The 21,817-nt window shown below is 47.0% G+C and overlaps 1 protein-coding gene across 3 annotated transcripts in view; it reads right to left on the bottom strand.

Moving 5' to 3' along the window:
- LOC100075874 (PTTG1 interacting protein) overlaps positions 1-5,676 on the bottom strand; it is a 30,816-nt gene extending 25,140 nt beyond the window's left edge. For 2 of the 3 annotated variants that reach the window (XM_029069203.2, XM_039912535.1), the window contains exon 1: positions 5,466-5,676. In XM_029069203.2, the coding sequence (XP_028925036.1) occupies positions 5,466-5,598 (133 nt within the window). In that variant the 5' untranslated portion in view covers positions 5,599-5,676. The remainder of the gene's footprint in view (positions 1-5,465) is intronic. The other variant, XM_029069202.2, reaches the window with a different exon arrangement.
- Positions 5,677-21,817: the final 16,141 nt, after the last annotated feature.

The raw sequence follows: 21,817 nt of genomic DNA, 5'->3' as shown, positions 1-21,817 counted from the left end.
AGAGCTTAGGACAGAGCTTGGCCCACAGTATTAATTATTGCCATTATTATTATTCCTTGCATAGGCCCACACACGGCGATGTTTAATAAATAAGGGCTTATTTGCTTTCCACATCCTTTTTTATTTCTGTCTTGTTCTAATACAACACGTTTAGAACAAGATTGTTTACCTTTCAAATTATCTAGGTCACTGCTTGAAGTCATGGTCCTTAATCATTAAGAGATAAGTTGAAGGTGATTAGGTAACTATGCTTCCCATAAGGGAGAGGCTAGACAAATATTGTTGGCGTTGCTGAGTAAACAACTCTATATATTTTATTGAAAGGCTAAGGGCAGTGTGTCCCAACGATGGGTCCCTTCTGTAGAGACACAGTAGTTATGTGACACATTATCCTTAGCCTTTCCAGTCAAAAATTTGCTACATCCCTCTAATTACCGTTTCAGTTTTCCATTCTGGGTGCATTGCTATTTTCTCTCCTACGGGTTACAGCTTCCAAAGGTAAGGGTGCACTTAGAGTGAATGCCGAAGAAGCAAAAAGATTAAAAAGCACTCTAAGTCTTTAACGAAAACGTGTCTGGAGAATCAGAAAAGACTAGCAAACCCCCACTGTCCCCCACAAAAGAGAGTTCTGCCACTCTCTTATACACAGTTCCTTCACCCAGAAATTTTGCAGTCGCTGCCTTCAGTTAATTTAAGATTTGGGGTTTGGTTAAATTTAGCACATCTAACCTCTTGGGCACAACAATGTCCAAAGATCCACAATCTCTATTTCACAATTCACTTCATTCATCTCCACGGACAAAGGAATAAATCCTACGAATCAATTTTCAACTTCTCTCCGACAACCAACACGAGCAAATGGCAATAAGGGAATTGTGTTTGAATGCTGAATGAGTCACTTCGGAATGTATTTCTTAGGTCTGGAGGATGTAGGAGTTACACCTGCTGATTTCCCGAACAATTAAATGAGAGGTGCGGAATGATTCACTGTTGGTCCTCAAATACCACTGATTGACAACCTTTAAAAAAATAGCATGTGTTAAGCACTTACTACATGCCCGGCACCGTACTCTAATAATAATGATGGCATCTGTTAAGCGCTTATTATGTGTCAAGCACTGTGCTAAGCGCTGGAGGAGATATAAGGTTTTCAGGTTGTCCCAAGTGAGGCTCAGTCTTCATCCCCGTTTTACAGATGAGGTAACTGAGGCACAGAGAAGTTAAGTGACTTGTCCAAAGTCACCCAGCTGACAAATGGCGGGGCCGGGATTGGAACTCACAACCTCTGACTCCCAAGCACGTGCTCTTTCCAAAAAGCCACGCTGCTCTCGCTCTATTGGACAGAAGCTAATCAAGTTGGACACCAGTTCATGGCCCCTGTGGGGCTCCCAGTATTAAATCACATTTTAAAGATGAGGTAACAGGCACAGATAGATAAAGAGATTTGCCCCAGATCACACAGCAGACAAGCGGACAGGCGGGGGAGTCGGCATTAGAACCCAGGTCCTCTGACTCCCAGGCCCGTGCTCTTTCCACTGGGCCACGCTGCTTCCTTTTGAGAAAGACGCTACGTAAAACTAAGGATCTAACTTAAGCTTTCACCCACTGAATTCTCCTTCTGGGTTATAACATAAAATCTCGGGTTGTTTTAATAACAAACCTGAAATTCCTCTGGACTTCTCTGCTAGGATAGCAAGCAACAGTGACAGGGAAGGAAGAAATGGAGTGGTGATGGAACTAAAAGATGAAACGAAGTTGGCAAATCGCCAGAAACAAGGACGGCTTCACCTTTGGCAAGAATAGCGAGCCCGCTAACAACCATCTCACAAGGCATTATTAAAGTAATGCATTTCAAAAGGCCAATAAAATAAAATTTTATTGTGGCTTCAGTACGGTTTTTAATCGATAACGTATATTGAGCACTTTCTCGGCGCAGGACACCGTACTAAATACTCGGGTGAGTACACTAGAATGTCAGTCCTTGCTCTCAAAGATCTCACAAACTAAAGGTTGAAGAAAAGGAAAAAATAACTGCGCTTTCCTGCATCAGTTTTAGCCTGTTTTACAAAGTTTTAACAAAGTGCACCTCCGAAGATGAAACCTTAAACGGAGCTCTAGCTAAATAGGGAACTCTACACCTAGCTTTTGTTTCCTAAACCCTGGCAATTCTTCCTTTTCTATTTATGCTCTGCGAATGATTTCATTTGTGCAAGAGTCATTCTTGTGCAACAAAAACTACTTGGTTCAGCCACCTACCACTTCCATTCAACTTCCTTTTCAATCGCTCATCTCTTCGCTAGGTCTAAATCTTAGTTTTCTGTCCAAAGGGGCAGAAGGGCTGGATGCCTATGTTTTCTCCCAGATTACATGCATAAAAGGAAAAAAAAAAACACCGGCAAAAGAGAAATCTGTTCCCGATCTACTCCCCGCCCATTTGTGAATCTCTTGGTAACTGGAGAGAGGAAATAATGAGTAAGTACGCTATTGCAAAGAGGGCTCACTGGTTTGAGAGGCCAGGCTGGGGTGATAACGATATTAATAATAATAATAATAATGATGGCATTTAAGCGCTTTTGCTACATGTCAAGCACCATTCTAAGGGCTGGGGTGGATACAAGCTAATCAGGTTGGGCACGGTTCACGTTTCACGTCCCACGGGGGTTCATGGTTTTAATGCCCATTTTACAGATGAGGGCACTGAAGCCCAGAGAATAAGAGTAGTAATGATGGCATTTGTTAAGTGCTTAGTATGTGCCAAGCACTGTACTAAGCGCTGGGGTGGATGCGAGCAAATCACGTTGGACAAAGTCCCAGTCCCACATGGGGGTCACAGTCTTAATGCCCATTTTGCAGATGAGGGAACTGGGGTCCAGAGAGGCGAAGTGACCGGCCCAAGGTCACACAGCGGGCGGGTGGAGGAGCCGGAATTAGAACCCAGGGCCTTCTTTCATTCATTCATTCATTCAATAGTATTTATTGAGCGCTTACTATGTGCAGAGCACTGTACTAAGCGCTTGGTATGAACAAGTCGGCAACAGATAGAGACAGTCCCTGCCGTTTGACGGGCTTACGGTCTGATCGGGGGAGATGGACAGACAAGAACGATGGCAGTAAATAGAGTCAAGGGGAAGAACATCTCGTAAAAACAATGGCAACTAAATAGAATCGAGGCGATGTACAATTCATTAGCAAAATAAATAGGGTAATGGAAATATATACAGTCGAGCGGACGAGTACAGTGCTGTGGGGATGGGAAGGGAGAGGTGGAGGAGCAGAGGGAAAAGGGGAAAAAGAGGGTTTAGCTGCGTCTTGAGTCCCAGGCTCAATCCACTACACCGTGCTGCTTCAGAGAAGTGAAGTGACTGGCTCAAGGTCATACAGCAGACAGGTGGCGGAGCCAGGATGCTGGTTCTCCAGGTCTCAGAGAGGGAGGGAGGTGGGTGTGTGCGTATGTGTGTGTTTTCTCAGATGTCTGTGACTGGCGTCCTTTAAAGAGGCAACAGCTGGCCTGCAACAAGTGCTAGGCCACGGGAGGCCGTCAGACAGTTGGCCGCTCTCCCAAGTCTGGAATGGCTCTGTCCCAATCGATGGATCGCTGGATCGATCAATAAGTCAGTCAGTTTTCGATGGATCGCTGGATCGATCAATCAGTCAGTCAGTCAGGGAATGGGCTGTCGGTAGGAAAAAAGGGAGGAAAGGCGGGGGGGAAGGTGGGTGCCCGTGGAGATTGATGGCTGACTCCTTGTTTGGTTTTGTTGTCTGTCTCCCCCTTTTAGACTGCGAGCCCGTTGTTGGGCAGGGATGGTCTCTCTCTATTGCTGAATTGTCCTCTCCCAAGCGCTTAGTACAGGGTTCTGCACCCAGGAAGCGCTCGATACATACGATTGAATGAACGAAGGAAGCGGAGCGGTGGGCACCGGGCCCTGCCGGGCTGGGAAGGGAAGGAAAAGGTCTCGGACCCTGGACCCTGGACCCCGGACTGGGAGTTGGGGGCGGGGGCAGGGGGGTGTCTCTCGGGCTTGGGGGGGTGGTGGGGGATGGGGGGATGGAGGGATAGGGGATTGGCGCATGAGGACAGGGGGATGGGGCAGAGGGGACGGGGGGATGGGGGGCAGGGCCACGGGAGCACGGGTGGACAGAGGGGACAGAGGGACAGGAGGATGGGGGATGGGGCAGAAGGGCTTGGGGGGCAGAGGGGACAGGGGGATGGGGGCAAGAGCACGGGTGGACAGAGGGGACAGAGGGCCAGGGGGCAGGAGGACGAGGGGATGGGGCAGAGGGGCTTGGGGGGACAGAGGGGACAGGGGGTGAGGGGCAGGAGCACGGGAGCACGGGTGGACAGAGGCAAGGGGGGACAGAGGGGACAGGGGCACGGGGGATGGGGAGCAGGGGGATGGGGCAGGGGCACGGGGGGATGGGGGACAGAGGAGACAGGGGCACGGGGGGGGGACGAGGGGATGGGGCACGGGGAGATGGGGGACAGAGGGGACGGGGGCACGGGAGGATGGGGGGATGGGAGGACAAGGGCATGGGATGATGGGGGCAGGGGCGTGGGGGGGCAGAGGGAACAAGGGAACAGAGGGGGCAGAGGATGTGGGGACAGAGGGGATGGGGGGCAAAGGGGACAGGGAGATTGGGGACAGAGGGGATGGGGGACAGAGGGATGGGGTGTAGAGGGAACAGGGGGATGGGGGACAGAGGGGATGGGGGACAGAGGGGATGGGGGACAGAGGGGACATGGGGATGGGGAACAGAGGGGATGGAGGACAGAGGGGATGGGGGACAGAGGGAATGGGGGACAGAGGGAATGGGGGACAGAGGGGACGGGGGATGGGGGACAGAGGGGACGGGGGACAGAGGGGACGGGGGACAGAGGGGACGGGGGACAGAGGGGACGGGGGACAGAGGGGACATGGGGATGGGGGACAGAGGGGATGGGGGACGGGGGCATGGGGGACAGAGGGGACGGGGGACAAAGGGGACGGGGGATGGGGGACAGAGGGGATGGGGGACAGAGGGGGTGGGGGACAGAGGGGACGGGGGATGGGGGACAGAGGAGATGGGGGACAGAGGAGATGGGGGACAGAGGAGATGGGGGACAGAGGGGATGGGGGACAGAGGGGATGGGGGACAGAGGGGATGGGGGGACGGGGGACAGAGAGGACATGGGGATGGGGGACAGAGGGGACGGGGGACAGAGGGGATGGGGGGACGGGGGACAGAGGAGATGGGGGACAGAGGGGACGGGGGACAGAGGGGACGGGGGACAGAGGGGACGGGGGATGGGGGACAGAGGAATGGGGGACAAAGGGGATGGGGGATGGGGGACAGGAGGATGGGGTGCAGAGCGAACAGGGGGATGGGGGCCAGAGGGGGCAGGGGCGGCGGGGGCCAGAGGGAAGAGGGTCCCGGGGTTCCCGGAGGACAGCGTGGAGGAGGCAGGTGGGTGGGGGCTGGGGTCTGACCTGCATGCGGGGACTCCTGGGCGCGGGCGGGGAGCAGCAGCAGCAGCAGCAGCAGGACCGGCGACAGCAGCAGCAGCAGGGCCGGCGGCAGCGGGACCAGCCCCCGCTTCATCCTCCTCCCGCCGCCCTCCATGGCCGCCGCTCCGGCCGGGCCCGACACGCCCCGACAGTCGCGACGGTCGCGATAGAACCCGACGGCCCCGACAGCCCCCGCCGGCCGCCGCCCAGAGCCCGGCCCGGGCCCGCGCATGCGCACCCCCGCCCTCCCACACAGCGACCCCTACGGGCCAGGGAGCGGGAGGACACCCCGGGGACGCGCCCCCCTCCCCGCCGGCGTGCTGGTGCCCGGAACGCTGCGGGCGCGCTCCCCGGCCTCGGGGCCCCGCCGGGCTCGCGGGGGCGCGCCGGCCTGGGCCTGTCCTTGCACCCTATTTATTGAGCGCTGACTGGGTGCAGAGCGCTGGACTGAATGCTCGGAAGGGACAGTGGGGTCACAGAGAGAGACCAGCCCTGCCCCACGAAGGGGGCCGGATAATACTAATACTTTATAGTGTTTATTGAGCGTTTACTATGTGCAGAGCACCGGACTAAGCGCTTGGAAGGGACAGTGGGGCCACAGAGAGACACCAGCCCTGCCCCATGAAGGGGGCCGGTTAATGCTAATAGTCAGTAGTGTTTATTGAACCCTTACTGTGTGCAGAGCGCTGGACTAAGCGCTTGGAAGGGACAGTTGGGCAACAGAGAGAGACCACCCTGCCCAGTGACAGGGGCCGGTTAATACTAATATTCAGTAGTGTTTATTGAACCCTTACTCTGTGAAGAGCCCTGGTCTAAGCGCTTGGAAGGAACATTTGGGCCACAGAGAGACCAGTCCTGCCCCATGACAGAGGCCGCTTAACACTGATATTCAATAGTATTTATTCAGCATTTACTCTGTGCAGAGCCCTGGACTAAGCGCTCGGAAGGGACAATTGGGCAACCGAGAGAGACCAGCCCCGCCCCATGACGGGGGCCAGTTAACACTGATATTCCGTAGTATTTATTGGGAGCTTACTATGTGCAGCGCACTGGACTAAGCGCTTGGAAGGGACAGTTGGACAACAGAGAGTCACCAGCCCTGCCCAGTGACAGGGGCCGGTTAATACTAATAGTCAATAGTGTTTATTGAACCCTTACTCTGTGCAGAGCGCTGGACTAAGCGCTTGGAAGGGACATTTGGGCCACAGAGAGACCAGTCCTGCCCCATGACGGAGGTCGCTTAACACTGATATTTAATAGTATTTATTGAGCATTTACTCTGTGCAGAGCCCTGGACTAAGTCCTTGAAAGGTGAAATTGGGCCACAGAGAGAGCCCAGCCCTGCACCATGACGGGGACTGGTTAACACTGGTATTCAATTGGGCAACAGAGAGAGAGAATCCCTGCTTATTAATGGGGGCCAATTAACACCAATATTCAATAGTATTTATTGAGCCCTTACTATGTGCAGAGCCCTGGACTAAGCGCTTGGAAAGTACACATGGGCAACAGAGAGAGACAACCCCTGCCCAGTGACGGGGGCCGGTTAATACTGATATTCAATAGTGTTTATTGAGCCCTTACTATGTGCAGAGCCCTGGACTAAGCGCTTGGAAGGGGCAATTGGGCAACAGAGAGAGACCAGCCCTGCCCAATGATGGGGACCAATTATTACTAATATTCAATAGTGTTTATTGAGCCCCTACTATGTGCAGAGCCCTGGACTAAGCGCTTGGAAGGGGCAGTTGGGCAACAGAGAGAGACCAGCCCTGCCCCATGACGGGGGCCAGTCAACACTAATATTCAACAATATTTATTGAGCGCTTACTATTTGCAGAGCCCTGTACTAAGCACTTGGAAGGTACAAATGGGCAACAGATAGAGACAGTCCCTGCCCCAGGATGGGGACCAGTTAATACTGATATTCAATAGTGTTTATTGAGCCATTACTATGTGCAGAGCCCTGGACTAAGTGCTTGGAAGGTACAGTTGGACAACAGAGAGAGACCAGCCCTGCCCAGTGATGGGCTCTCAGTCTAAACAAGGGAGACAGACAGCAAAGCAAAAGAGAAGAAGACAAAAACAATACAACATCATCAAGATAAATAGAATCAAGGAGGTGTACACCTCATTAACAAAATAAATAGGGTAATAGATAATATATACAGATGAGCACAGTGCTGAGGGGAGGGGAAGGGGGAAGAGCAGAGGGGGAGGTCGGGGAATGGGGTGGGAGAGCAGAGGGAAAGGGGGGCTCAGTCTGGGAAGGCCTCCTGGAGGCGGTGAGCTAATACTCAGCATCATCATCACTGCAGTATTGGTGAAACACTGACCGATGTGCCAGGCACATTATCGTGCCTGTGAGAGCACGGTATAGCAGAATTAGCAGACATTTCCCCTGCCCTTATCAAGCTAAGAGTCGAGAGGGAAACCTCCCTAAACACTACGAAGGCCCCCACTTCTCCCTAATTCTGTTACATTCTGAGTTCCACTTGCTTATCATCATAGCTACATTTCTCCGCTCAACTCGTCCTCGGTGGCATTTATTAAGCCCCAGAGGAATGCAGGGAACTCACTGCGGCACTTGGGAGTGTACGAAAGAAATAAAAGATGTGCTTCCTGACCTTGAAGTGTGTTTAATCAACTGGGAAGGAAGAGGATGATCACATATTAGGTAAAAGAGTAAGACACTAGATTTACAAAATTGAGGGTACTAAGCTCTTACTAGGATGCCTAGCACCATGGTAGGCCCTGGGATAGATCAATGAATCGCTGGAATTTATGGAGTGCTTTACTATATGCAGAGCACTGTACTAAGCCCTTGGGAAAGTTGAATAATAATTATGGTATTTGTTAAGCGTTCAACTGTGTGCCAGGCACTGTACTAAGCGCTGGGGTGGTTACAAGCAGATTGGCTTGGACACGGTCCCTGTCCCACGTGAGGCTCACAGTCTCAATCCCCATTTTACAGATGAGGTAACTGAGGCCCAGAGAAGTTAAAAGACTTGCCCAAAGCCACACAGCTGACAAGTGGCGGAGCTGGATTAGAACCCGTGACCTCTGACACCCAAGACCGGGCTAGTTCCATTGAGCCACAATGCTTCTCTATGAATGAAGTTGGTGGACCTGATCCCTGCCCAAAATGACCTTAGAGAAGCAGCGTGGCTTAACGGCTAGAGTACGGGTCTGGGAGTCGGAAGGACCTGGGTTCTAATCCCCACTCAGCCGCTGGCCTGCTGTGGGACCTTGGGCAAGTCACTTAACTTCTCTGTGCCTCAGTTCCTTCATCTGCAAAATGGGGATTCACATCTGTTCTTCCTCCTACTTACACTGTGAGCCCCTTGTGGGAGTGGATTATCTTGTATCTAACCCAGCACTTAGTACAGTGCTTGACATATAATAAGCACTTAAATATTATTATTGTTATTATTAAAGGGAGTAAAAACCAAACTGGACTTTCTCTTTTGGCATGAGTTCCCCACTTTTCCTCATCTCCCACTCCTTTCCGCATCACCCTGACTTGCTCTCCCAGGCCCCAAAGCATTTATGTAGATATCTGTAATTTTATTTATTTGTCCATTAAGCGCTTAATAAATACGATTGAAGGAATGAATGAAACACTGAAGTATAAGAAGAGCCCAAGTTAGTAATAAAATGAGGTTTGGATTTTTTTCAAGTTTCACAGAGTGCTGTGATGTCTTGTCATGTGAAGTCGACTACTGCCTATTAGTTGTATCGAAATAGGCTTTCCAACTGCCAAACGACCTAATCGTCCTCGTAGTCTTTGCGGTTGCCAGAGAAGAGTCACATCAGTGACTTTACCAAGTGAAAGCACAATAAACACCGCAGTGAATTTCTAGGTACAGATGTTCCTCACGGCCTTTGGAGAGGCGGAGAGGATTCCACAGTGACTTGGGGGATGAGGTGGGTTAATTATGTCTCCCTGGGGGATGTCTGTTCATTGTTCTCCCCCTTTTGTGTATTTTCCTCCTTCAATTCTTCCTAGCTGGTGACATAGTCAACACATCACAGATCCCAACTGCATATTTAGCACTTCCTTCCTTAGACCTTTCTCTGAATACCATCGACTTTTTCTGTAAACGACCCAGACTGAATGAATATTTCAAGTTTTACTCCATCTACATCAGTCTTGCATAGTATGAGACATTGCTAAAATTTAAATATGTCAGTTTCGCCTCCTACTAGTGCATTTATTTGGTAATTAATCCCCCCCAACCCCCACGAAAAATCTACCAGGTTGTCAGACTTGGAAACATCCTGCTAACTTCTCTAGTGGGCTGATCTAATTTAATCCTTTTGCTGTTGTATAAAGCTCAGAAGCTTTTTGATTTTCAGGATGAGTCTGAAATTTACCCAGCTCCTTACTGGCTTTTCTATTTCTCATTCTTCACAAGCTTACTCATTGGCTAAATTTGGAGGAGAAAATTCATCTTTTCACCTAAGTCCGCATGGGATAAACTAATTCTTCATTCCTTAATTAGCTGTGGTAGCACAGATCGCCTCATTCAGAGGAACAAGTTTTGTCTTGAAGGTGAGGCTGAAAGACTGAATGTTAAACTGCAATATCCTTTCCAAACTGCATATGTGAAGTTGTCTTCTGCGGTGTTTTGTGTTGTAGCGCCCAGTATCATTTTCAGTTTGGGAAAAACTTTCTTCTTGTAGCTTTGGTACTGAGAGTCATCCCGTTCCTGAGGTGGACAGCCCCAGCAGGAACCCTGAAAAACAAGCTGTCAGCATGTACGGTGTGGAAGAAAACTTGACGGACTCTACGTTGTGTTCAAAGTGTGTGGCAGAGACAAGTTTATTACTACTAGCGCTTCTCCTAGAAGAGAAGCAACGTGGCTCAGTGGAATGAGCCCGGGCTTGGGAGTCAGAGGTCATGAGTTCGAATCCGGGCTCTGCCACTTGTCAGCTGTGTGACTGTGGGCAAGTCACTTAACTTCTCTGTGCCTCCGTTCCCTCATCTGGAAAATGGGGATTAACTGTGAGCCTCACGTGGGACAATCTGATGACCCTGTATCTACCCCAGCGCTTGCAACAGTGCTCGGCACATAGTAAGCGCTTAACAAATACCCACATTATTATTATCCTCCTAGTACTAGTAGGGAGTGATGGTTGACAGGCTGTTTCCTCTGCTAATCAAAGCCAGCTCAGCTTCGAGCAATACTGAGTTTCTTCACGTAGAGTTGGTTCAGCATCCAAGTTTCACAGGTGATCCTAGAGCACGAGTCGTTGTGTATACCTTAATACAAACGGCGGTAAACTCTACTTGGGGTAATCATCAGGCCCTGCCTGGTTCTCTCCGTTACTAGGATCTGGTGGGCAAACACTATCGATAAGCTGAATTGTACTTTCCAAGCGTTTAGTACAGTGCTCTGCACACAGTAAACGCTCAATAAATACGATTGAATGACAAGCAGGTTAGAAATTCTGACCTGGCTTCTATCTGTCTCAAGACCTTGACGAACCAAACTTCCCGATACACATATAGACAGATACCTTGATGGGATAGAACAAAGGAGAGAAAAGCCTACGCGATGTTCCCGCTTCGAGTAAATGGCAGCTTGGCCCGACAAGAAGGACCTTTGGCCTAAGGATCCATCACGTTCCATCCCTCGGGAATTCTACCACTCCTAGAGACTCTATTCACCCCAGTTACTCTTGTTCACTTAAACCAGGAGGTTAGGAGAGAATCAAACAGGTCTAGAAACAAAACAGCTCAGAGGGAACGATTGGATGAGAGGAGGCTGAAGCCAGGCCTAGACCACTGTGCTTCCACGGCAACAAAGACCCCAGCAGTTATCAAAGCAACTGCCCACCCGATTATGGCATTACGGAATTGACACTACATACCGGTCACTTGGGCTTCAAATGGACCCTGCATGTAAAAATCTTTTGTACGCATTTTGCAATGTGCGGCACGTCTACCCACCTACTTGCTCGTTGCCCCAGCGAGAACCCGACTGAATTAGTAATAGTATTTATTGAGCAACCCCGTGGCAGATTGCACTGTATTAGGTGTTTGGGAAATATAGAATAAAGAAGTGACACATTCTTCAGCCCACAGGGGGCTTATACTCTAAATGGGTGAGACAAACAGAAAAATATTTCCTACGGGGGCGGGGGGGAAGGGGCGTGTCGCTCTGCGGAAACCACTAACACTAGGTCCAATTTCTTTGGGCAGATTCTTAGTCCTGAAGTCTTAGGACTAAAGTTGTTTGATCACTACTTGATGGTAGACTCCATCCGTTCTAAGATAGCCGATAAGGAATTTTGCCAGACCACTGTTGTCCTCAGACTGAAAACTGGGAGAATTTCTTCCTTTAGGTCACCGAGATTTGCTAGTACCTGCTAGATCCAGCAGGATTTGAACCCGAGATGAGAGCTAGCATAACCGTGAGGGGCTCTAATATTTTCTGTCACATCAACTAGGTAATCTTAGTTCTTATGAATGTTCCCAAGTACAGGTTTTTTTTAATGGAATGTGTTAAATGCTTACTATGTGTCAAACATTATTCTAAGCGCTGGGGTAGTTGCACGTTAATTAGGTCAGACACAGTCCCTGTCCATCATGAGGCTCACAGGCTAAGTATGAGGTAGATTCCCAGCGCTTAGTACAGTGCTCTGCACACAGTAAGCGCTCAATAAATACAATTGAATGAATGAATAAATGAACGAATGAGGGAGAACAGGTATTTAATCCTCATTTTACAGTTAAGGAAACTGAAGCACGGAGAAGTTAAGTGATTTGTCCGAGGTCACGCAATTGGCAGAGCCTGGATTAGAACCCAGGTCCAGTGATTCCCAGGCCTGGGCTCATTCCACTAGGTGATGTTGCTTCCCAGTTCCAGTTACCTACGGGTATTAATTGTAACTTGTCTTCATCTATGTCACGATCCTATGGTGGTATTGCAGTTGAAGATTTTCTAACTGGCTTCTGAGTTCCTTGCAGCACTGTGCAGGTAGAGCAGGAATTTTCCATCAGGCTACTTGCCAGACATTTAGATTCCGTGGGTTTTGTCTTGTCTTACACCGTCTAGTCATTTCCGACCCAGGGCGACACCACAGACACATCTCCCCCAGAATGTCCAGCTCTCCATCTGCAATCGTCCCGTTAGTAGATCCAGAGATTTTTCTTGGTAAAAATACGGAAGTGATTTACCATTGCCTCCTTCTGCACAGTAAAAATGAGTCTCCACCCTTGACTCTCTCCCGTGCCGCTGCTGCCCAGCACGAGTGGGTTTTGACTTGTAATAGATTGCCTTCTAACCTCTAGCCACTGCTCAAGCTAGGAATGGAATGGGAAGGCCTCTGCTTGACACTCCTTCCCCTAGTCGAGAATGGTAGACGACTGGAAATTCTCCAGGTATGACCCTGAAAGGAAGCGGATCTACTTTTTCAGTTGCTCGTTCAATCTGCCTGAGCTCTGCATGGCTAAATTGGCCTGATCAGAAAGCTGTGCAACTCTGCTTTCCCAGCAACTGAGAAAACAATATGGGCTGCCTACATGTGAAGTTTTTTTTTGTTTAAAGTGAAGAGAGGAAAGAAATATCTTACCATGAGCGGGTGGTGCACTTGATTTGGTCTTCCACTGATACCGAGAAGCTGCTCTAAGCCTCGCAAACGCTCACTAACAGCACATCTGACTACCAGAGTGAGGCATGCAGCCTTTTGTCGGCTGAAGAGAAAATCTGAAACACTTCTTTAGATTCAGAAATTAGTGGGCCCTTCCTGATCAAAAACAATCAATTAATCATATGAATTGAGCGCTTCCTGTGTGCCGAGCACTTAAGCTCTTGGGAGAACAAAATGTAATGGAGGTGGTAGATACTTTCCTCGCCTACAGCGAGCTTACAGTCTAGAGGGGGAGACAGACATTAATATAAATAAATGATAGATGTGAATATGTGGGGAGGCGCTGAGGGTGCAGAATCCAAGTGCATGGGAGAAGAGGAAATAAGGGCCTGAATCGGGGAAAGCCTCTTGGAGGAGGTATAAGCCGATCTTGAGTGTGGCATGAGTGTGGGCGGTTCAGAAGGACGGGCACTTGCTTCCTCTTCGAACGAGGGTTAAGTATTTAAACTAGTAAGGCAAATATAGTGTGCCAGAGGGAACCAGTTGTACCTGAAATCAATGTCAACTGGGGAGTTTGGAAGGTGGGTGAAAGGGCAAAGAAAATAAGAAAATGGGGTTTAGCACGTGGGATTCGCCTTCTTGGCATAAATTGGCAGGAGTTTGGGATCCACCCCAAGACTGGCCCCTCCCTTTCACTCCAGCCTTCTTCCGTCACCATATTAAGAAACCCCACTGGTCTTATCATCCCTATCTTTAAATTATATATTCTAAATGATTGATTTCCATTAATGTCTGTCTCCCCTTCTAGAATGTAAGCTCACTGTGGGCAGGAAATATGTCTGTCGACTCTGTTGTACTCTTCCAAGCAGTTATTACACTGCTTATTACAGTGAGCGCTCAATAAAGACCATTGATTAATAAGCAAAATGATTCCTGGGAATCATCACCTCCACCCTAAGCCCCAGAACACCCCAACAAAGACACTAGCAGTGGGCCTGGCCCTTTAGTCATTTAAGCTTTGAAGATTTTCTAGGATAATTAGCAGGATCATGGACATTAAAAACATGGTAGATAATAAGAAAATGTGAAAATGTTGAAGTCCAAGACAGCATGTTTGCAGATTCTCTCTCCAAAGACCGTGCTGTTGTTTATATTTTAACAAAAGAAATGTCTCCAAAAGATATCTTTTTGATGAACTGTTTCCAAGTTTCTTCAACAGCTGGACCTTTTATTTTATTTCCTTTTTTTTTTTTTTTTTGGTCACAGGTCACCTTTGATGATCAGGGGTCCTTATTTTGTGGTTGTTCGAATGAGTAACTCAACAAAGTAATCCATCAGTCACTGGTATCTGTTGAGTGCTTAGTGGGTACAGAGCACTGGATGAAGCACTCGGGAGAGTAAATGCAACAGAGTTGATGGACATGTTCCCTGCCACAAGGAGCTTTCAGTCTAGTAAGGAAGGCAGACATTACAACACATAATAAGTTACGGATATGTATATAAGTGCTGAGGGGCTGAGAGTCCGTGAATATCAAGTGGTTATAGGATACAGGCCCAAATTCATAGGTGACACAGAAGGAAGAGGGAGGCGAGGAAGAGAGTGGTGGTGTGGAGAATATGGAGGGGGAGGGAATTCCAGGCTAGAGGGAGGATGTGGGCAAAAGATCAGCAGTGAGATAAACAAGATCGGGGCACAGTGAGCAAGCCGGTGCTAGAGTAGCGAAATGGGTGAGCCGGACTGTAGCAGATCAGTGAGGAAAGGTAGGAGGGGGTAAGGTGATTGACTGCTCTAAAGCCGATGGTGAGGAGTTTGCTTATGTATATGTGGATAGGCCTGGACGTTCTTGAGGATGGGGGAGAAGTGGACTGAACATTGTTTTTTTTTAGAAAAATCATCTGGGCAGCAGAATGAAGTATGGGCTGGAGTGGGAAGAGACAGGAGGCAGGGAAGTTAGCGAGGAGGCAGATGCAATGATCATCTGTAATAGTAATAAGTGCTTAGATCAGCATAGTAGCAATTTGGCTGGAGAGGAAAGGGTGGATTTTAGTGATTTTTTTAAGGTCCAACCGACAGGATTTGGTGACAGATCGAATTTATGGGTTGAATGAGAGAGATTAGTCGAGGATAATGACACAAGTCCGGCCCAGCTTTTATTGATGTTGTAACTCAAACCTTATAAATGCACATTTTAAAAATTTACACATTCCAGAATAATAGAAACTGTCTTATTAGTAATAATAGTTATGGTATTTATTAAACATTTATTAAGTGCTAAGCTCAGGGTTGATACAATCCAATCAGATCAGAACTAGTCCTTCCTCAAAATGGGACTCACAGTCTTAAGCGGGAGAAAAAACAGGTATCCTCCCGCCGTCCCCCACCTTTTTTTTTTCTTCAGGTGAGGAAACTGAGATACAGAGAAGTTGTCCAGGATCACACAGCAGGAAAGTGGTGGAGCTGGGATTAGAACCCAAGTTTCCTGACTACCAGGCTCATGATTCTCCACTTTTCATACCAGAAATTCTGTTATATTTCAGAACAGTGATCAAACTGTCCCATTCTTGAAGAACAATATTTACTGCAAGTTACAGAAGTACTAATTACTTTTCCCCTTTCCATAGTGTGAAATGTCCCAGTTCCTTGTCCTCAAATTATATACTTAATTTCATCCTTTTAAAAAGTCTGTTTATATTTATCTCTGTGCTCTTTATTTTCTTACAGTCAAAAACGATGAAAAAATCAAACTCTTTCAATTTTAATCCATAACCCCTTTTAGCCATTTTGGCATGGAAGAGACAATTGGTTAACTTGCACAGTGCCATGGACATCCGGGTCTTTCAATAGCATTAGATGATCGTCCTTGAGGAGGATAAGGGTTTAAATTTTATAGAAATATTATCAGTAACTAAGGTGAACATAAGTGAGGTCTGTACCATTTATTTCAATCTTGCTGAAGTTTAAACTTGAAATCTTTTGCCCTGTTTTCCCCTTTCACCCTTTAGACTGTCAGCTCATTCTAGGCAGGGGACATGTCTACCAACTCTGTTATATTGTACTCTCCCAAGCACTGCACACAGTAAGCGCTCAATAAATATGATTGATTTAAAGTTTACTTTTATCATTTTCATTCATTCATCCATTCCAGGAGACCTTTTGTAAGGTCCAATAAGAACAATGTCACTTAGAACTGCTCTCATTTGAATCCTACTTTGAATTGCAACTGGAGAGCAATGAAGAACAATTTTCAGTAGAGTGAACAATACACTCACATCTAAGGGACCGGCATTTAATGACAATTAATTCTAAATCATGATTATTTCTTACTCTAGGAATGTTGAGTTTCCAGTCGCAGTACCTTCGTTTTCTTAAAATTTCAAAGTGCTTATACACTCTGGAGCAAGTCTTATGAAATGAACTTCTAGATCTATCTGAGTTGCCTCTGCATTTTGTGAGTCACCTATTAGGCCAAAGTCTGTCTGTAAATGCATCCAGGTCTCTTTGGACATATAATTGCTTCAGCGAGGCATTGAGAAACCAAATAAAAGTGGTTCTGCCTGCCTAACTTCTCTTGGCAGTCAATTAGCTGGTCATTCATTCATGCAATCATATTTATTGAGTCCTTACTGTGTGTAGAGCACTGTCCTGGGCAGTCTTTCAGCCCAGAAAGGAAATATTGATGATCAAGTTCTCAATGTTCACAGATGACTTCAGGTGAGGAAATCAGCATCTAACGCTGCACCTCCGAGTGCTTAAAAAGTTCAGAGAAGTTTCAATTTCCTCAATATAAGAGCTTTGCAGAGCCCACTGAAATCTCTCCAGGTGATAAAGATGCCAAGCACTGTTCTAAGCGTTAGGGTAGATACCAGTTAATCAAGTTGGACGCAGTCCCTGTTCCACATTGGGCTCACATTTATGTAGGAGGTCTTGAATCCCCATTCTGCAGATGAGAAAACTAAAGCACAGAGAAGTGAAGTGACTTGCCCAAGGACACACAGCAGACAAGTGGTGGAGTCGGGATTTAAACCTGGGTCTTCTGACTCCCAAGTCTGTGCTGTTTCCACTAGGCCACTTCTCCAGTTATTATTCTGTTAGATATCTACTGTGTATGCAAAACACTGGGCTAAACGCAGCAGAAGACTAAAGTCAGGATAAATGTGACTCGGTCCTGGCTTTGAAAGATGGGTGATGGGTTCATGAGGAGAGATTTATTATCTAATGGCAAAATGACACAAGACAATAACCAACGCGATGAGATCCCAAACCACCGTGACTGTAGGAGCCATTTTCAGACCTCGCACTGCTCAAGGCGGCAGCGGAGAATTCACCGGTCCCATTAGGGTTTGGAAATGCCTGCTTCTGTCACCTTTTCAGCTCCAGCCTGCTTGGGGGAGGCAGGTTGGGACCCCGGGGAATAGTGGGATTGGGAGGGCTGAGCCCCTGTGCTGCTCATCAGTCGCTTCCCCTCCTCTCACTTTGGTTCAGGACCTCTCTCGAACACAGCTGGCTGGAGATTTGCAACCATCTTAGATCGAAATTCAAAGATCAGAGGGAACCTTTTTATACATAGAATTTTCCTACATCTCAATCGACCCTTATTCTTTGATCTCCTAAATCCAATTACAGTCCGGCAGAGGAAGGAGGGTTTTCTACATGCTGCTTCGTGCCAAAGAGACTCTTTTCTCTTTTAAATATGCATTTATAGATGTCGCCACTACTTAAAAGGAATGAAAGGTGAGTAGTTTACATAACTCACTTTTTAAACCACTTTATTGAAAAGGCATTTAGAACTTTCAATCAGTGGTAGACTCTGCCTCATTCAGAAGGACTACAGGATTTGAACGAGTGTCTGGTTTATTTGCTAAATTAAATTATCACATGGAATCATTAAGACCTTCCCCCAAATTCACGCTGGAGCAGGAAGTATCTGGTTGGCTCGTTTATAGGAAACAGGTCACATGGCAAATAGTTTAATACTCCATTTCACTTGGGATGGGCTGGTCCATCAACAACCAAAACTGCACAGGCAAAAAGCAGCGGCATTTTGTGACCTCCCAAGATGGGCATCACAGTTTTCTCTGGGCAATGAGCAGCTATGTTTTTATTGCATTTTATAGAGCATATCATTTATTTGTATCTTTTTTGCATTTTGAATATCTTACTTGTGCTGATACATCTCGTTCCTATCGGAAGACACCAAAGACAGTGAAATTCACTCAGCGCAGTTGGTCTTACAAAGATCAACGCGAGACTCACAATCTGGCCACCTTGTGCTGACAAAGCTGTCCCTCGTTGGGTTGGCATGTTAGTATTTGCAGCACTTGGTCGTGTTTATTCTCTTGCCTCCTTGTCTCTCCTTTCTTATGGAGCTTTTGTTAGAAAAGAGCCACCCTTTTTTTGATGGCAGTGTGCCTTGCAATAGGCTCAGTTTTCAGCTTCGGCGTATTGTCCGTGGCTATGTTTTACTGTGTCTTTAAGATGTTTCTTCTGCAGCATTTTAAACAAGATAAGTAAACCCCATGTTTGAAAGGTAACAGCTTCAGAGAGCTCTTTCTGGCTGAGATTGCATTCTTGAGCCAAAAGCTTTGATTAGTCCGAGGGTCTTCTCAAGGGAAAACTCCTTTCTGACCTCTGGTGCAGATAAGTCAACTGAAGGCCATCTTTTCATAAGTGCAAAAGCAGTTCTTCTAAATGCTGTTTTTTCGCAGCATCATTCATTTGTCCAGGATTTTGTTTTTACAAAAGGAAGGGCCTGCATTCTCTCAATGCTGCAGGTGTTCAGCAGTGTGATTTCTTTTTTTTTATGACCAGAGTCTCAGGGTTAGTTTATACCGTGTCCAGAATAAGCACATCTCTTTTGCCTGTCTGGAGACTTCCCCACAATGGATGCTGCTGGAATCTTCCTCCATTCATGCGCAGATCAAAAAAGAATATTTCTGCTGGGGCTTTCAGCTCAGAAAATACTACTTGCCTTCCCTCTAGCCCCCCCCACCCCCACTCCACCAGACCCAGACTTTGCTATTGTCATAAAAAGATATAAGTTGTACAAAGATCGAAGGATTCTCTAATGATTCTATTCATACAAGTTCAAAAAATGTAAACAATTTCCCATTAAAGAAATTGTGCTGAGGCCAAACCCACTCGATGGGTAATATAGATATCTACAGGACAACCGAGAATCCAGAAAAGTGATACAACCTGCATAATGAAAAAAATGTGACATTGCTGCATCATGCATGAATACAAACAATAAATATAAAAGGTATTTACAAGATCATAGGGATATCCTGAAGTTTCAAAACACATAGAAAATTAACGTATTACTTTTAACATCTCAACGTATTACTCTTTACATCTTAAAACATAAATCTCTCCTAGAACTATACATCAGAAAGAACAGAGAAGAACAAATTATTGAACAGGCATCATTAACTCCAGCCACAGTGGGGAATGTCGGGTACAGTAAGGATTGCTGGGTAGGTTAAGAAGGGCTTACAATCTAGGTTGGTAGTTTGATACTCAGAATCCTTCAGGGTCCCTCCTGCCCCCAACACACAAAACAGAGAGGGGACAAAAGGGACTGTGGGGTAGTAGGAACGGTGAGGTGGGGACAACTCAGGAAAGAGCTCAAGTTCCAGGCAAACTGACCTGGAATACTTCCTTTTTTCTTTTTTTTTAACGGTATTTGTTAAGTGCTGACTACACGCCAGACACTGTACTAAGCACGGGGGTGGATACAAGCAAATCAGGATGGGGCTCCCGGTCTTCACCTGCATTTTACAGATGAGGTAACTGAGTCCCAGAGAAGTGAAGCGACTTGCTGAAGGTCCTACAGCAGATAGAAGAGCCGGGATTAGAACCCAGCTCTTTCTGACTCCCGGGCCTGTGCTCTAGCCACCGGGCCACACTGCTCCTCCTCTGGCAAACAGGCCAGAATGACCAACTCCTGACCCAAGACAGTAGAAGACCAGGTAGTGTCCACCCAACAACTGCTCAGCAAGTAGCAAAGGGCACGGAGGGAATGGGGGAAAGGGAAGACGGGGGAGCAGGAGGAGATGGGGGACGGGCGAAGATGGGGGTCAAGAGAAGACGGTGCTGAGGCTGAACAGGAGTAGGGAGGGAATCGAGCAGGAGGTCTACACAAGCTGGGGAGGCGGTGGGAGAAAATGCTCTTGGGAACTTTTTTCTTCACCTGGTTGCTTAGAGGCCCAGGTTTTAAACACATAAAAGGAATGAATCATGGTGGAGAAGTAATTTTTGTTCTCAATTATCACAATTTCTACTGCGACTACTACTATTAACTATTCTGAAGCCTTGCCAGTTCTATATGAGCCAAGTCTTCACTCTGACCTCAAAAGACCTTTGGCTCGTGTAAGACGTCTAGAGCTGAGGGATACTTATGTGCAACTTTGGGTGAAAAGCAGAGACAGTGAGATAGCTAATACTAAATCAAAGCTGGCTAAATCCTCGTAAGGATTGATCATTTGTTCTACTCTATACATCATTTATTACCTAGGAAGTGGGTGTATGGATCGGGTTCTCAAAAATGGAATATGCAATAGCCAACCTACAATAGAGTACAATAGCCAAGCTAAATTGAATGAGATATTTTTCAGAGCAAACGATCTCTAATTAACAAAAGCACTAATGCCTAGGATGGTACCTTACATATAACAATAACGGTGGTAAAGTCAATTCACTTCTCTGGTCTGTAAAATGGGGATTTAATCCCTGTTCTCCCTTTCCTCGAGACTGTGAGCCCCATGTGAGACAGGGACTGTGTCCAACCTGATTAACTGTATCTACCCCAACGCTTAGTACACAGTGTCTAACGAATACTTTTAATATTATTACTATATACCCAACACCGTTAAAAGTTCTGAGGTAGATAAAAGATAATCAGGTCACACAAGTCACACTTAGTCTCTATCCCACTTAGGGCTAAGTGAGAGGGAGAAGAGGGATTGATTTTTCATTTTGTAGATGGGGAACCCGAGCCCCAGAAAAGTGAGGAGACTTGCCCAAGGTCATACCACAGGCAAGTGGCAGAGCAGGGATTAGAATTTAGGTCCTTTGACTCCCATCTCTGCCTACCATTCAGCACTACTGTTAGAATGAACTACTTTAATGTTCATAAATGGAAGTAAATAACAACGTAATATATTCCCTTTTGTATTAACATAGCACCAAATCACATGAAACTTCCAGGAGAATCCCTCAGAATTGCTGAGCAAACTGAGTCAAGCTTGAGTCCTGTAACAAACAAAACACCCAGCTTTCTTCTCCCTTCAGTAATGGAAAGCAAGCAGTTTTTCCATGGGAGACAGAGTTAATTGCTTGAGGGTGTAACAGATTCACATCTAGCTCTCATGGAGCACAATGGTGAAGATCCTGCATTTGTCCTATTTTCTCTCTGACCTTTCCCTCTGCCTAGGCCTGTTTGACCATTTTGGGGGGAGCTGATGGGCTGACCGCCTCCAGGTTTGGCTACTGGATTCACTCAAGTCAAGCGCGATAGTTTGATCGGTTAGTCGATTTACTAAAAGCCAAGCCTAGTGATTTGATTGACTCAAATAACTTGGCTATATGATTGACTCAGTAACTTGGGTTCCTGACTGTCTCAAATTGAGTAGCCAAGCTCGTTCTCAGTCAAGCATATTACAACACGGTAAAACCACAACTTTGAACCAATCAAGCCCCTGGCCCTCCTTATAACCTTATCAATGGAGGCCCAGGATTA

This window comes from Ornithorhynchus anatinus, chromosome 7 (genome assembly GCF_004115215.2).
Source record: "Ornithorhynchus anatinus isolate Pmale09 chromosome 7, mOrnAna1.pri.v4, whole genome shotgun sequence".
Lineage (NCBI taxonomy): Eukaryota > Metazoa > Chordata > Mammalia > Monotremata > Ornithorhynchidae > Ornithorhynchus > Ornithorhynchus anatinus.
Note: the sequence above shows the minus strand (reverse complement) of the source record. Positions and strands in the feature narration are given on the sequence as shown.